Source organism: Ovis aries, chromosome 7 (genome assembly GCF_016772045.2).
Source record: "Ovis aries strain OAR_USU_Benz2616 breed Rambouillet chromosome 7, ARS-UI_Ramb_v3.0, whole genome shotgun sequence".
NCBI classification, from domain to species: Eukaryota; Metazoa; Chordata; class Mammalia; order Artiodactyla; family Bovidae; genus Ovis; species Ovis aries.
In genome coordinates, this window is record NC_056060.1 from 99,950,222 (window position 1) to 99,966,297 (window position 16,076).

General features: G+C 50.9%; 1 protein-coding gene across 1 annotated transcript in view; it reads right to left on the reverse strand.

The window, feature by feature from the left end:
* NRDE2 (NRDE-2, necessary for RNA interference, domain containing) overlaps positions 1–16,076 on the reverse strand; it is a 46,840-nt gene that overhangs the window by 26,593 nt on the left and 4,171 nt on the right. Inside the window, exons 2-5 of the mRNA XM_060418691.1 lie at positions 6,507–14,388; positions 5,850–5,961; positions 4,211–4,444; positions 571–720 (exon numbers count right to left, since the gene is read on the reverse strand). Of these exons, the coding sequence (XP_060274674.1) occupies positions 571–720; positions 4,211–4,444; positions 5,850–5,961; positions 6,507–6,660 (650 nt within the window). The 5' untranslated portion in view covers positions 6,661–14,388. The remainder of the gene's footprint in view (positions 1–570; positions 721–4,210; positions 4,445–5,849; positions 5,962–6,506; positions 14,389–16,076) is intronic.

The window sequence follows — 16,076 nt, forward strand, 5'->3', positions numbered from 1 at the left end:
TTTTCCTCCATTCCACATATATGCGTTAATACACGATAGAGAAAAAAGCTTAAAGTCATTACTGAAGCAAATACCATCACCTGTTTTTATGATTATCTGGTGACATATGCTAGAAGCATTTTGAAAAAGTCATTTTCACTTAATGTCATTTTTAAAAATGGCATGTGTGGGGCGGGGGGCGGTTTGGATAAATAAAAGGCTTTGTAACTTTTAAGAAAGGCGTATAGATTAAACCAAATGGTTTATGGATAGTCACAATCAGTTCAAGGTATTTTTAGACTCATTCAATCTACAGACATTCACTGAACACCTACCGGGCCACACGCTACACCAAGCACCACGGCCGAATAAGACTAATCCAACCTGGATCCTGATCTCCAGGTTTCAGCTTTTATTTTACAGCGTGAGATTACTCACCTGCTACTGTGTAAGCCTGAACAACTGAGCAATGGATAAAGCTCCGCAGAGGCAAAGGTGGGGCGGCTGGGGGGACGCAGAGACAGAGTCAGAGCTGAGAGAAGGGCCCTCCCCACCAGGGGCGACCGGAGAAACCCATCAGCACCCACACACCTGGCAACGTCTCCTCGGTAAAGAGACTTGTACTCCCAGTTGGCAGGATCCGGTTTCTTATCCATTCGGAAGGTTTCTCCCGTCAGAGCCTGGATGTCCTCAAGCCAAACACAGTGACGTCCGGTATCCGCAGCAGCATTATTTCCTTGACTGTGGGACAGGGAGGGTGAAGAAGAAAACGGGAGAGGCGCTTAGAAATACCCCAGTTACATACGTCACAGCTCAGAAATATGAGAGAGAGACACGTCAGACCCACAGGGCCTCGCGCACAGCTCCGTGCAGTGTGCCCCCGCCATAAAGACGGCCCGGCTCCTGCTCTGGAGAATGCGTTAAAGTAAAAGCGAAGACTGCCCTAAGTGGTACTTTACCAAGAAGAGAAGTCAGCTTATCCCTGAAGCAAACGTGAGAGATATAGATGTCTTTAAAAAACAACAGTAATAATTCATTTAAATGTTTATGACTTGACTTTCAAACATATTTACACACAAGGTTTTTTCTTGAAGGAAGGAAGAAAGGAGGGAGGGAAAATGAGGCTGCCCCTACTTTGCCTAAGTCATCTGAAAGCGCTCAGTAATTAATTTCAGCTGAAAACAATGAAGCACAGCCACAGTTCTGAGTGCTCCCGGCTCTGGTGTTGCTCAGACGTGGCCTCAGTCTCCTTTTTACAGCCTGGGCTCTGTGCCGGCTACTCTGCCTGTACGCATGGGCCTTGACCATCCACTGCTTACAGAGAGTCCACTGTAAGAAAAGACCCGTATTTGTCGCTTTGAACCAATCTGTGACGTGGCAGACTTCCAGCTCAAACCCAAAAGAACCAGTTCCCTCGGAGTCAACTAAGAGGAGGGGAAAGGCTTTTCTGGCACCTAACGTCTTTCTCCCTCCAAAGAAAATCATTCATAACGCTGCTGACCCAAGAGACTGCCCCGGGAGTCACAACGGCCGCTGAGTGTTGCTCCATCTTTGCTGTCTGGCTCTGCCCAGAGAGAAGTCAGGACTCTCCAGGCTTCCAAACCATTTCTGGCTGGGAACGCAAGGGCGTGGTATCCCAGGGGCACAAAGTAGCTGCTCGATAAATACTTGCAGGGTGATGCATCTCGGGTTAAAACACATGGTGAGTTTTAACTCACGCCCTCCAGACAACTGTGGAGGGTCTTCTGATGACAAAAACCAAAGCAGCAGCTAAAGGGATAGAAAGAGGTCGATGCACTCTGGAAGGAGATGGAACGCCAGCTCGGGGTGGGAAGGGCTGGCTGCAGACCACGCCTGGGGAGTAGCGAGCCCTTCACACCTCCCCTCCTGGGTCCCACAGTCAGGAAGCAGGATGTGGTCTGGGCTGTGCACGCGGAAGGAAGTGTCATCACCTGGAGGTGAAGAGGAGCTCACCCTAGGAAACAGAGGTCATCAGAAGCTGTGGGGAGGCTGTCCCTGATGACCCTGGAATCAGAGTCCCACACGGGACACACGCCCCTCAACCGCCCCCAAGCCACTTTCCTGACATCACAGGGAGACACTCACGACTCACTAATATCTTAGCCCCTTGTCTAAATGGAAACAAGACCTCCTCCCGGTCACCTTCCCAGGAAGAGATGCACAAGCGAGCAGTAAGAACGAAAAAGACAAGGCCAGCCCGCTCTGACCTTCACGGGAACGTTGCGCAAAATACCAGCAGACTTGAAACTGCTGTCTGGATCACACAGCTGCCAAGAGGCTGTGAAGATCCCTTCTGATGCGGTTAGGCACAGGCTGAGAATAACTGTCTTTCAAATTGCTTATGGTTGCTTCTGTACAGTTTCAGGAAATCCTTTAAAACTCATTTTCCTCAGTCATACAGAGAGAAAAAAAGACAAATAGTTAAAGATGAGTCTTCGGAACACACAGCAACTAATGTATTTTGCTTTGAAGATGTACTGAAGAGCAAGAACGGCAGTGATATACTCACTCACACTAACAAGCATGCGCTCGAGTGTTCACTATGCATCGGCCCTGTGCCAACTGCAGGGGGGCTCGACGGCGGGCCAGGCAGGCTCCATGGCGGGCCGGGGTGGGGGGGGCTCGACGGCGGGCCGGGGGGAGGTGGTTTCTGTCCTCCTGCTATTCCTGCTGTTTAGCCACTCCGTCGTGTCCAACTCTCTGTGACCCCATGGACTGTAGCCCACCAGGCTCCTCTGTCCATGGGATTCTCCAGGCAAGAACACTGGAGTGGGTTGCCATTCCCTTCTCCAGGGGATCTTCCTGACCAGGGATCAAACCTGCCTCTCCTGCACTGCAGGCAGATTCTTGAGCACTGAGCCCCCAGGAAAGCCCTCCTGCCCCCAGAAATCCAGCCCAATTTGGAGCCTTGTTGCTGGACTCCTTCATCTCTTCCCCTCTAGGGTTACGGGGGCTGCACCTAGACACAGAGCGGGCTAAATAAACACGGCCCCTCTGAGCCCGAGGCCTGCAGCCTTCTTCAACGCGAATCTGACGACAGAGCACCCTGGAAGGCACGGTGTTTGTGTCTCTGAAACCACAGACCAGATTCCAGACTCGCTCCAACCAGAGCTCTCACTGACATCATGGGGACGCCTAAGCACACAGCGAGAACAGATAATCCCCAAAGAGCTGCAAAAACCTTAGCAGCACTAAATATTCCCAAGCATGCCTTGGGTAGGCCTTATCATTCCCTCTCATCTAGACCACATGGCCAAAGAAAAGAAAAAGCAAAAAAGGCAGGTGAGGGGCAATTCAAGCAGCTCACCACAGGCCGCCTGTCTCATGTGTGGGCAAGGTGCCCCTCGTGCAGGGGGACGCCAGCCTAAGCAGAGAGGAAAAGCTGTGACGGGGGCGGTCTGCAGCACGCCTCGCACACCGTGCTCAGGGGAGACGGCAGGGAGACAGGCAGGGAGGAAAAAGGCCCCACGGGGAGGAAGCACTGCAGTCGGGAGCCACTCTGCACCTTCAGCACCTGGTTCTAAACAAACCTGAGCGGAGGACAAAAGCAGTGACGATTTGCAGTGAGGGAGAGAGTGCCTGGTACACACAGGCACACTCCTCTCCATGAAGGTCTGTCTCGGGATACTGGACAGTTCCCTGAGCGGCGCAGGGCCCTGCTGCCCGTCCCCCACACGCCAGCGCCTGCCTGCTGACCTCCCTCCCCGTCCGCCCCGCCTTCACCGCCCGTGCGGCCGCCCTGAGTCTGTCCTCTGCGTCTGCAGATGGCATTTCGACGTGAGTGACTGAAAGAAAGGTGTATCCAGAAAGAGAAAGCTAAGACAAGTTTCTTACTCTTTATAAAAGCATAAAACTAAGTAGTCAACTGGCCCATACGCCCACTGTGAGGCTTATCTGTCATCTTTCAAAAATCCTGTAGGCTTTTTGTCTGAATCAGATTTTGACACAATCATTGCTGCGCCCAGGTAACATTTCTCAAATAAAATCACGGCCCTATTTTTTTTATGAAAGTTTTCTTTTTCTTCCTTTTCTTTCGCTGACCTCATGCCGCAGCACCTTCTGGGTTTTTCCCACCTTTACTGAGAAATGCGCTCACTCCATTCTGACTGCGCGGCTGAGTCACTGTTCAAACGTCTCACTTGTGGCAACAGTGAAGGGAGAGAAATTCAAGCTTTGAAAAACCATAGACATTTGAGAACAGAAAACCTACTTCTGTTTCTCTGATTCCCTTTTCCTGTCTCTGGCGCTTCTGGAAGGTCTGTCCTTTTCAGAATCAGTGTCTGACTCAGACCCACTGCTACCCGACGACCCACGTTTTCTCTTGGTTTTCTTGTGGCGCAGAAGCTTCCTTTTCTTCTTTTTCTCTTTCTTCTTTTTCCTGCTTGTTTCTCTGGGCTTTCTGTTAGTGTCACTTTCATCTGAAGGCTCTGATTTCAGAGGACTCCTGTTTGGAAAGGTCAACATTAGAGTTATTTTCAAAAGAGAATTAGGGAAATAATATGCAAACAAGTATGCAAGTCAACAAACGCGCAGAAGGCGATTGTCTGATCACCCACAGGCGTCCTAGCTGCTCAGACATCATACAGTGCCTTCCTGGCTTATACCCTGGAGATTTAAAAAGCCGGCTTACAAATTTACCTTCAAGATTTAAGAGCTGGACCTAAAATGACATTGGCTGAAGGGATTCTAATCTTTATAGCTTCTAAACCTGTATTTTCATAGCTGTATATTCTTAAATTAATCCGGCAGTTATCAGATGCAGTATTTTAGAATCTCTTAAAGGTTTATTTTCAGTCCTATCCATTATACCAGGACGTCCTTAATGCCAAAAAAAAGGAAAAGGAAAAAAAAGTGGGCTTAATGCTGGTCCTTGTTTTTGTAAGTTAGAATGAGCTCTTTCTCATTACTCCTCTCTGCATGAACTAGTCTCAATTTCAAAGGCTTCCCACACTTTTATGGTACATCATATTAATGAGACCGTTTGGTCTGTATTGGTGAGAGAGCTCATTTCTCGATCCAGTGATCTATAACAAACTCCTTTCAAAGCTGGTAGAGATGTGTGCCACCTTGCTTTCCCCGAAGTTCCCATGAGATTTTTATCCTATGTTCTTACAAAACCTCCTCCTACTTTTGCAGGCAACTTCTATCTTTATGCAACCAAGGAAATACCTGAATTACAATATTCTAAAGGCCACTAACGAGGTTAATAAAGTTACTTAAGCGCCACAGTGACGCCATCTCCCTCGTGGCCTGATTACCGGCAGTGACTGTGTCATGGACTTGCCACTGCACCGCAAAGGGGAAAAAAGGATGATCTGGAAAGAGTGAGGGAAGGGAAGACGGTAGAGATCACCTCCGTACATCTGGTAAAAGAAAGAGCTTTTATTAACCCTTTCATCACAGGGTTTTCTAAGGATCACTACTCAAGCAAGCTATGGACGGCACACTGACAAAGGCTAACAATCCGCCTATCAACTCCGCCGGTGGCTCAGAGGTGAAGAGTCTGCCCACCAACGCAGGAGGCGCAGGCTCGATCGCTGGTCCGTCAGCGAAGATCCCACTGTCACGGATCAACTAAGCCCATGGGCCACAACCCCCGAGCCCACGCTCCAGAGCCGGGAGACGCCACAACCCCAGAGCCCACGCTCCAGAGCCAGGAGACACGACCCCCGAGCCCACGGGCCCACAGCCACTGCTGCACAACCAGAGCGGCCACCGCAGTGAGCTGCAAGCACCGTCCCGGGAGAGCGGCTCCCGCCCTCCCCAACCAGAGAAGCCTGCAGAGTAATGGAGACCCAGCGGAGCCAAAAGCAGAACAGGAATAAATGAAATCGTTAAACAAAAACTACCTTGTCAGCGGTGACCCTTCAGAAACAGGGGCTGCGGTGGCCTCTTGAGATTGTCGGCTCAGAGATGTTATGGCTCCAACACAGAAGCTTGGGTTGCTCAGCCAGTCTAATTCTGCACACGGGCAGAAGGGAGAAAAGATGAGTGAAATCAGTTCAATGGGCTTTCTCACGCTGGGAATCTATCTTACCAGCTGACATCCTAATTCACAACCCACATAAGCCAGACATTTCTGAACAGTCCACAGAGACTGAAGGGAACCCATGGAATTCTTACTTCACAGGGCATGGAGCTTTAATGCACTCTGAAATATTTAAGACTGGAATCCTCTTGTGATATCAGGCTGCGGCTTAAGCAAAAGCCACGTAACAAGTGTGGCTTAAAATGCAACGAGACTGCATGTATTCCATCCACACACTAATGAGCATAAACCTCCCAAAGCATTAGGTTTTCCTGCCCCCAAATTTGATTTAGACAATTCTGAAAAGTTTAAAAAAAAAAAGGCCATGCATAAAAACTTATCACACTTAACAGTATTACAGAAGACTCAGGTATGTTTATTTAAAAAAAATTACAATGTTCTATGCTAGTATAGGTTACTTTGACCCGTTATGCACTAACTCTGGACTTCCCAGGTAGCTCAGTGGTAAAGAACCCACCTGCCAAGGCAGGAGGCGTGGGTCCAACCCCTGGGTCGGGAATATTCCCTGGAATAGGAAACGGCAGCCCACTCCAGTATTCTTGCCTGTGAAATCCCTTGAGCAGAGGAGCCTTGCACGTCACAGTCCACGGGGACACAAAAGAGTTGGACATAACTCAGCAACTAAACAACAGCAATCTTTAGAGGAACGCAACAGAAGTTTTCCCTCATAACAGTACTCGGCGAAAACAAAAATGGAAGGTGTCAACTTTCTAAATGAATGCTAAAACTATACAAGGTATGAAGCATGATTATCTCCGGGTGGTGAGGTTAAACGCCCGAGAACAGTTCTTCCTGCTCATCCATTCGTTTCTGACTCTTCTACAATTTACAATTTCTAAATTACCCATCTTCTAACCTTTAGCAGTCTTGGCTGGAAGGGGAAACGCGGGGTGGCAGCGAGGCGGCCCGTGGAGGGCAGGGACCTCGTCCCGCTCTGTTTGGGAGCCAGGGCATAACCCCACGCTCAGGAGAAAGAACGCGCGAAGCGGCGGCAGTGGGGTGCGAGCGGGGGAGTCAGCCTGTGTGACAGCTGCGCTGGGACACAGCGCACGCGCCAGTCAGTGGCCTCAATGCATCCAGAATCCCGCCACCCTCACCGCAAGTTCAGAACGTCTCCACCCTCCCCAAGGAGCCCCCACCCGTCTGTGGTCACCCGCCTCCCGCTCTCCCACACCGCCCCCACGAGCCATAAGCAAGCCCTGCTCTACTTGCTATAGAGTTGCCTCTTTTGAATATTTTACTATAAACAAGACCATTCAATGCGTGTTCTTTTATAACTGGCTTCGTTCACTTGACGTAAGGTCTCCAAGGTCCATCTGTGCTGTATGCAGCCTGTATCAGAATCTCACTCCGTTCTGCTGCAGAATCATCTCATTGGAAAGGACCTTGATGCTTAGGAAGACTGGAGGCATGAGGAGAAGGGCGCAGCAGAGGACGAGATGGCGGGCTGGCATCACCAGTTCAGTGGGCAGGAGTTTGCGCCAGCTCCGGGAGATGGTGAAGGACAGGGACGCCTGGCGTGCTGCAGCTCACGGGTTGCAGAGAGCTGAACACGACTCAGGACTGAACAACAAGGGCGATTCTAGCTGATGGGTTTCCATCTTCAGTTGGGGGACATCTTATCCACTGTCAGCTGAGGGACACGGGCTGCTCCCACTTTGTGCCTGCTTAACAAACCCTGCTGTAAGCATTCAGGCACCGGTTTTCATGTGGACACACGTTTTCCGTCATCTTGGGCAGCCATCTAGGAGCAGAGCTGCTAGGTCCTATCGGAACCCATGTTCAGCACGTTGAGGACTGCCAGACTGCTTTCCGCATCGGCCACACGCTGTATGCTCCGGTGAGCAAGGCATGCATGAGGCTCCACCTTCTCCAAGTCGCTGGCAGCTCGCTCCTGTCCTCCGGACCCCAGTCCTGCTGCGCGCGGTGTTTTCTCACTGTGATGGTGGTTTCCATCTCCCTGCTGACTCAGTGTCGAGAATCTTGTCATGCGTTTCTTGGCCCTCCGTAATTCAGGAGAAACAGCTATTCAAATCTTTGGCCCATTCTTTAATTGGGATGTGTTTTTACTATTGAGTTGTAAGACTTCTTTATACATTCTGTATCCTAGTCCCTGATGCTAAGTGCATCGTAGTGAGGAGGGGATACTGGAATGCGCATCCCGACATTTCACTCACTGCTATATCCCCAGCACTGAGACCGATGCCTGGCACACATCAGTAGGAGTTTAACAAACATCTGTGGAAAAGAGTGGGTGGAAGAAGGAAGAAAAGCTCCTGAAGAGGAAAGAGAAACAGCACGGGAAAAAAGGGAAAGAAGAGAGGGAATCTAGCTACGGAGGGCCTGACTGCAGGCCAAGCAACAGATTAAGCAACTTACATATTTTAACCCTCACAACACCCCCCTGCAGGAGGAACCACAGTCTCCACTGCGCAGGAGAGGAGACTCAAGGCACGGAGCAAGCGGTGCGGCCTGACCGAGGGGCGCTGAGACCGCTGCTCACGCGGGCTTTCCTCTGCTGTCTCCTTTCTCCTTCTCTGCTGGTTCCCTTCTCTCGGGCCTGATTTCTGGCAAGAGGTATGTGAAAATAGTTCCTGTCACTTCACAATAACTGGGTGCTGCCACAGTGAAGGGCAGGGGAGCCTGGCGTGCTGCAGTCCACGGAGTCTCAGAGGGCCAGACACGACTGAGCAAGAGCGACAGTCAGGAGCAAAGGGAAAGTGGGGGAGACGGAGCAGACAGTGTGCGCGGAGATGCGCTCAGAGTCCGTTAGACCCTCCAGAAACACTCGGACGGTGGGCGCGGCCTGAGAAAAGCCAAGGCGCAAGAGCAGCAAAGCGCGGCCCTCCAGAGCCCGTCAGCAGGCACGAGCAAAGCTCTTCAGGAGAACGGCCACCCACTCCAGGAGTCTCGCCTGGGAAACCCCACGGGCAGAGGAGCCCGGCGGCCCCCGGACTCCATGGGGCCACAGAGTCGGACACGACTGAGCGACAGGATGCATCTAAGGTTTTGCCGTATGGGGCCACCATGGAGAGGAAAAAGGTAGTCTATAAAGGACTAAAACTCTTGGGTTTCGAACTCAAATCATCGTTGACCCTCTGAGTGACCTTCATCTCAATCAAACGACCTTTTGTAGGAAAAAAGCGTATTTTGACCTGATAAGAAGTCGCTGTTTCCTCGGGTGGGCGGCCGGGCAGCTAGCGTATTAGCAGTGAACACGTGGAATATTTAATATTCACTGAATGTCAGGCCTGGAAAATTGGGGAGATTACCTAGTCCAGAAATTTTCACATTGTTTACCAAGGAACTCACTGTTGAAATGTAGTCTTTCAAAGCCCAAGACGCAGGAGAGAAGAAGCAGGATGCTGCCGCCGAGGGCTCCCAGGGAGCAGAGCCTTGATGCCCCTCCCTCTCCTACAGATCAGCAGTCAGAGGCCCAGGGGAGGGAAGTCACACACACCCCGACCCTGGGCCTCAACCCTCCACCCAGCCCCTTCTGACCGAGCCACGGCTAACTCTTCACCTCCTCAATAAAGGCGCTGTTTCTCCTAAGTCTCCTTGCAGGTGGCACAGCCGGCTATCACAGCAAGCCCCCTCTCGAACCTCACTGTCTGCATGTCAAGCCTTCCAATCAGATCCTAAGCCACAGGCCAACAGCTCAGATCTTCACAGGGGCCACGTGAGTCGGTCACTGCGACACCATCAAGAGCGGCAGCGGAGAAAGAGAAAACGACCCATGGAAACACCCCGCCAGCCAAGCAGCTGCACCGACCGCCCTACAGCGCTGGCTGCCAAGGCTCCAGCTGGCCTCGCTCTTCCCGCTCCCTTCTTCCCAAACCAAGAGCAAGAGGAGGACGGGAGCCGCGGCGGCTCACGCCCGCGTTCTCCACTCCAGGCACAGGGCCTCGGGACAAAGCAGCGGGAGTCAGGGAGCATTTGCTGAATAAATAAAACGAGAGAGGATCCGAATCATCTCTCTGCGCCCTTGCACCCCAGCACCTGGTTCACAGCACTGAAAGCGTTTGAGATTGTCAGGCGGATGCCATTATCTAGGCACAAAGCTCAACTTTATAATTTCTCTGGTCTTCACTGTACACGCAGATTTAATCATTAAAGAGCGGAATACCCACTGCGTGTCCAGGCACAGCTCCAGGCTTTGGAGGCACAGTGGTGAGCGAGCCCCTGCTCTCCTGGTGCTTCCGTTTCACCCTAACACTTCACATGACACATGCGCATTGTTAAATTTTAATTACACAGAATCCCGGAAAGCTACCTGAGAGCAAAAGACAATCAAAAATCAGGTTGCAAAGTCCTCTTCTGTATTTACTTACATCTTCAAATAATTTACAAATGCCTATTATGTATTTAGATAACTGTGCTAATACCAAGCACCATGTAACGTTTCAGAGAAGACTGGCAGGATACCACTAGGGTTTAAGACAGAAAAGCTGACTGGCTGAAAACCTTTTGTCCCTGCAGGTAAGTAAATCACAGGTTGAGACTTACCTGGAAGTTAGCGCCCTGCTATACCCATACACGTCTAAGAAAGGAAGAAGGGGAAAGTGCCAGGCAGAAAAACAGCTTTAGACCTGCCGCCTAACAAAGCCAGGCAGGAATCGGAAGAGCCACATTATCAGAGACTTTACACAAAATAATACGAATTGTCATGAATACTTCAAGTGCAAAGCTTCTTGTGATCTGAATAAGTTGCTTTGAACTTTATATAAGTTTCTTATGTAATTTCATTTCTCCATCACTAGGGGAAATGCTTTGATTCAATTCCATTATAGATAGAGGAGGCTTCCCTGGTAGCTCAGACAGTAAATAATCTGCCTCCAATACAGGAGACACAGGTTTGATCCCTGGCTTGGGAAAATCCCCTGGAGAAGGAAATGGCAACCCACTCCAGTGTTCTTGCTGGGAAATCCCACTGACGGAGAAGCCTGGCGGACTACAGTCCACAGGGTCGCAAAGAGCTGGACGTGACTAAAGCAACTAACACATGTAGATAAAGGAAAGAAGGAACTGTCACAGACAGATGTGAACTTTAGACACAGGTGTCGAATCACGACTGGATGAACACCTTGCTCTGCAGCCCTCTCTCATCGTGTGGCGGGTAGCCTCTGCTTTTCTACAGCTCACTTTACGCCACGTTTTTTTCCCAAAAGGTCTACATGAGTACCTATTTTCACTAACCTAAAGAAACCCAGAGAGGATTTTAGTGCTTACAGGAAAAAAAAAAAAAAAGGCAAAAAGCAAGAGGAGTATTTGGCATTCGTGTTGCAGCGAGCACCCCAGGTGGACAGGGGCCCCGCCACACGCGCTCCCGGGAACCAGGCTCCGCAGCTCAGCACCGAGCCGCCAGAGTGTGGAACCGTCTCTGCTTTATCCGCATTTGCCCTGTGCATCCCTCAGCAAGGGGCGTCCTGAGGCAACTGTTTCTCCACACACGGGAGGTGTCACAGGAGAGCTCTACCTTCCAGGAGAGGAGACCGGTGTAACACAGGAGCACCAACTGTTCCCATGAACAGAGGCGAGCACCATCCTCCAGGGACGCTAATTTCAAAGGACTCCCGGGCTCTACAACACGTGCATTAGGGAAGGGCGCTGCTCCTTCAAAGAACAGCGCGCCAAGCTCTCCGTCCAGCTCCTGACAGAGTCCAAGAGCACAAGTTTTCATGCAGAAAGCACCTGGAAACTTGGCTAAGCACTGCACGGAAGACAGGGAGCACAGAGGACCTCCTCAAGGCCAGCCTTCCCACAGAGTTAACACACTTCGAAGAGACCCCGGGACCCAAAGGGAAACTGTGAACAAGCAAACCCCAGCACCGCACTATCACGGCGCGGCTCATAGTACACTTTCTGGTATCGGAAGGACCCGTGTTCAGACACTGGCTTCCTCGTCTACCCGCTGTGCAACTCTGAACAAAACGCGAGGCCCTCGTCTCTCCCAGCCTCCCCTTTCACCAGCACGTCTTCACTGAGAGCCGGCCACCGTTCTGAGTTCCGGAGACGTTCGGGAGCAGGACATGCCCAGGACGGCTCTCAGGGGCCTGACACACGGCACTCGGTCACGGGCAGCGAGACGCAGGCCGGGAAAGAGGAAGCCCACAGGGACAGCAGCAGCACAGGTGGGCTCCCTCGTGCAGACGAGGCAGGGCGGGAGCGCTGCCCGCGGGGACCGCTTGTAAGGCCGCACGGCGAGAGGACGGGAGGCACGCGTGCTCCCAGGAGGCATCAAGGCAGGGCGGACGGCGTGTGCAGAGGCCTGAAAGGGAGAGGGCGTGACTGCCACGCAGGAGGCGCTGCTACAGCTGAACCTCTGGCAGTGACAGGAAGCAGGAGCGAGATGGCCAGAGAGGCTCAGGGCCTTCAAAGGCCGTGACGGTGTTTGTTTTACCCAGAGAGCAACAGAATCAGGCCTATGGTTCGGAAGCTCAGCGGCAAAGAGTCTTGTTTGCGAGAACACACGCTTCATCTCTGTCAACGCTCAGGCCCGCTTTGATCCTGGCATAGGTGTGGTGCAGTAGGCCTGGGGCTCCTCAAGTGAGAAGCCAGAGACAGCAGGGAGCTTTAAATGTTGTGTGTTGCGGTTTTTTAGCTCTGAAATTAAAATATGCAAAATTAAAAAAATAAAAGAGTCCATGATTTTGAAGCCAGACTGCTTGAGCCCAAGCCAAAGCCTAAAGCCTGGCTGCGCTTCTGCTTCCTTCTCCTGAAGAATGCTGATGATAGTGCTGACTCCACAGAGCTGTTATGAGGATTCAATGACTTAATATGTATTTGTAAACACTTAGACTAGTGAATCGCATACAGTTTATTTGTCAAAGTGTACTTGATTTGAAGTGTGCTGATCTGTGTTGTACAGCAAAGCAACTCCATTATACCCACGTGTGTGAAGCCGCCTCAGTCGCTCTTCGTGACCCCATGGACTGCAGCCTGCCAGGCTCCTCAGTGCCTGGGATTCTCCAGGCAAGCAGACCGGACTGAACTGCCACGGCCTCCTCCAGTGAGCCCTCCGGGCCCAGGGGCGGAGCCCACATCTCCTAAGTCTCCCGCCCCAGCCGGCAGGTTCTTCACCACCGGCACCATCTGGGAAGCCCACACCGTGGGCATTCTACTTTGCGCCCTTTTCCATTAGTTTCCCCAGGGTTCTGAGCCCAGTCACTGCGCCGCTCCGGGGACCTTGCTGTTCATCCGCTCTGCACACAAGTCTGTATCGACTAGCCGCACACTCCCAGCCCCCCCACCCCCGCCCCTTCCCCTGCGGCACCACGCGTCTGTTCTCTGCCCCCGAGTCTGTCTGTGTCTCACAGACAGGCGCGTCCGTGCCATCGTTCACACTCCACACGTGAGTGACGCCACGTGGTGTCTGTCCATCGCTGGCACCGCGGCCTCCTCTCGCCCTGGCTGAGCAGCGCCCCGCTTGCGTCTGTGTCTCCCTCCCTCCGCCCTTCACCTGCTGATGAGCAGCCAGGCTGTCTCCGCATCTCAGCTACTGCAAGCAGTGCTGAAACGGACACTGGGGCACAGCTATCTTTTCAAAGTACTGTCTTCTCCAGATACATGCCCGCGAGTGGGGTCGCTGCGTCATATGGTAGCTCTGTTTTTAGTTTTTAAGGAACCTCCACAGTGTTCCCCATAGTGGCTACACAAACGTACATTCCCACCTGCAGAGTAGGAGGGTTCCCTTTCTCCACGCCCTCTCCAGCATTTGTTATCTGTAGGCTTTTTGATGATGGCTATTCTGACCCATTTGAGTTGGTGCCTAACTGTAATTTTGGTTTGCTTTTCTCTCATAATTAGCAATGCTGAGATCTCTTCACAGTGCCTACTGCCCATCAGTATGTCTTCTTTAGAGAAACGTCTACTTAGGCCTCTGACCACTTTTCAGCCGGGTCCTTTAGCTTCTGTGGTGAATTATATATGAGCTATTTGTATATTTTGGAAATTAAGCCATTGTGAGCTGTGTCATTTGCAATTATTTGCTTTTATTCTGTGGGCTTTTTCCTTTTGTCTATGGTTTCCTTTGCTGTGCAAAAGCCTGTAAGTTTAATTAGGTCCCATTTGTTTTCTCTTTACTTCTATTGCCTTGAGATACTACCTAAGAAAATACTGGTAGCATTTATGTCAGAGACGGCTTCCCTGATGACTCAGTTGGTAAAGACTCTGCCTGCAAAGCTGGAAACCTCATTTCAATTCCTGGGTCGGGAAGATCTGCTGGAGAAGGGACAGGCTACCCACTCCAGTATTCTTGGGCGTCCCTGGTGGCTCAGCTGGTAAAGAATCCGCCTGCAATGTGGGAGACCCGGGTTCAATCTCTGGGTTGGGAAGATCCCCTGGAGAAGGGAAAAGACTTATCACTCCAGTATTCTGGCCTGGAGAATTCCATGGACTGCATAGTCCCTAGGGTTGCAAAGAGTCGGACATGACTGAGCGACTTTCACTTTCACGTCAGAAACACATGAACTTCCCAGGTGGCTCAGTGGGTAAAGAATCTGCCTGCAATGCAGGAGAGGAGAGCCAGGTTCAACCCTTGGGTTGGGAAGATCCTCTGGAGAAGGAAATGGCAGCCCACTCCAGTATTCTTGCGTAGAGAACCCCATGGACAGAGGAGCCTGCCAGACTCAAGTCCGTTGGGTTGCAGAGTCGGACACGACTGAGCGACTGAGTGCAAGAGCGCGGTCTCATTCATTCATTCATAAGCCTCGTCTCTCTCGTCCCAACTCTGTCCAGATGCCTGACTCCCAAGCAACAGTGTTTTATTAGAGGAGACAGTCCCCATCAACCTGACGATGCGGAAAGGAAAGCTCAAGAGCGGGAAGGGTCACACCCTGGGGGCTCTCTGCTGCCCCTAACACAAGGGACGCGCTGGACACCTGTTTGTTGACAGAATGAATTCTGCTGAACTCAGCCTCCCCAAAATGCGTACTGACTATGCCGCCTACTTTAATCCTGGCTTAACTCCTAACAGAACTGAGAGAGGGGAGGACACAGCCTCTCTCACCAGCTTTGGTGCTGCGGCCCAGGTTGTGGTGCTTTTGTTGTTTTTTCAAATTAAAACTGCACACGTCAGTACTAACACCATCTCACATTTTCATAACACTTTACAGCATAAGGGGCCAAAAATGCAGTGCTTCTGTGTTTGACAGCGAAACACCAGGAACAGTTCTAATGTCCTTCAGAGGGACTGACAGAATAAACATTCTGTCACCAAGTGGCGTTCACTCGGTGGAGCACTAGGTACCAGCCAGAAGGACTGAGAAAGATTTATACACTCCAGTGCAGAGTGATCTCTGGGATTTAAGGTAAAATGCAGAATACTCTGCAGTTTAGAAACAGAAGTGGGGGGTGGGGATAAACTTGGGACTTGGCATTAACAGATACATACTATATATAAAATAGAGAAACACCAAGAACCTACTGTATAGCACAGAGAACCATATTCTGTAAAAACCTGTAATGGGAAGAGTCTGGAAAATTTTATATATATATATATATATATATATATATATATATATATAGCTGAATTACCCTGCTGTACACCTCAAACATGGTAAATCAACTATACTTTAAGAAGAAAAGGAAGGGAAATGCAGTTGCTCATATTAAGGATAAAAAAAAATGGAAGGACACCACTGACTAATAAAAGTTCTACCCAGTAGGAAAAGGTTGGAGAACAGAGATGGAAGATTTTTAGGGGAAAGACGCATGGGCAGCTTCCTAACGCATGTAACAGGCTGTCCAGGAGCCCACTGGCCCATCTTAACCACTAAGGGAGCGGGAACTAGGCAGCTCAGCCTCCCGATTTGGATCAATGGCAAGTGCAGAGCAGACCCAGTGAGGTATTTTCAAACTGAACCTAACTCTCTAGATCTAACCACCAGCTTACAAGAAATTCTACTGTTCATAGGGTTCTCAAGGCAAGAGTACTGAAGTGGTTTGCCATTCTCTTCTCCAGTGGACCACACTTTGTCAGAACTCTCCACCATGACCCGTCCGTCTTGGGCGGCCCTACACAGCATGG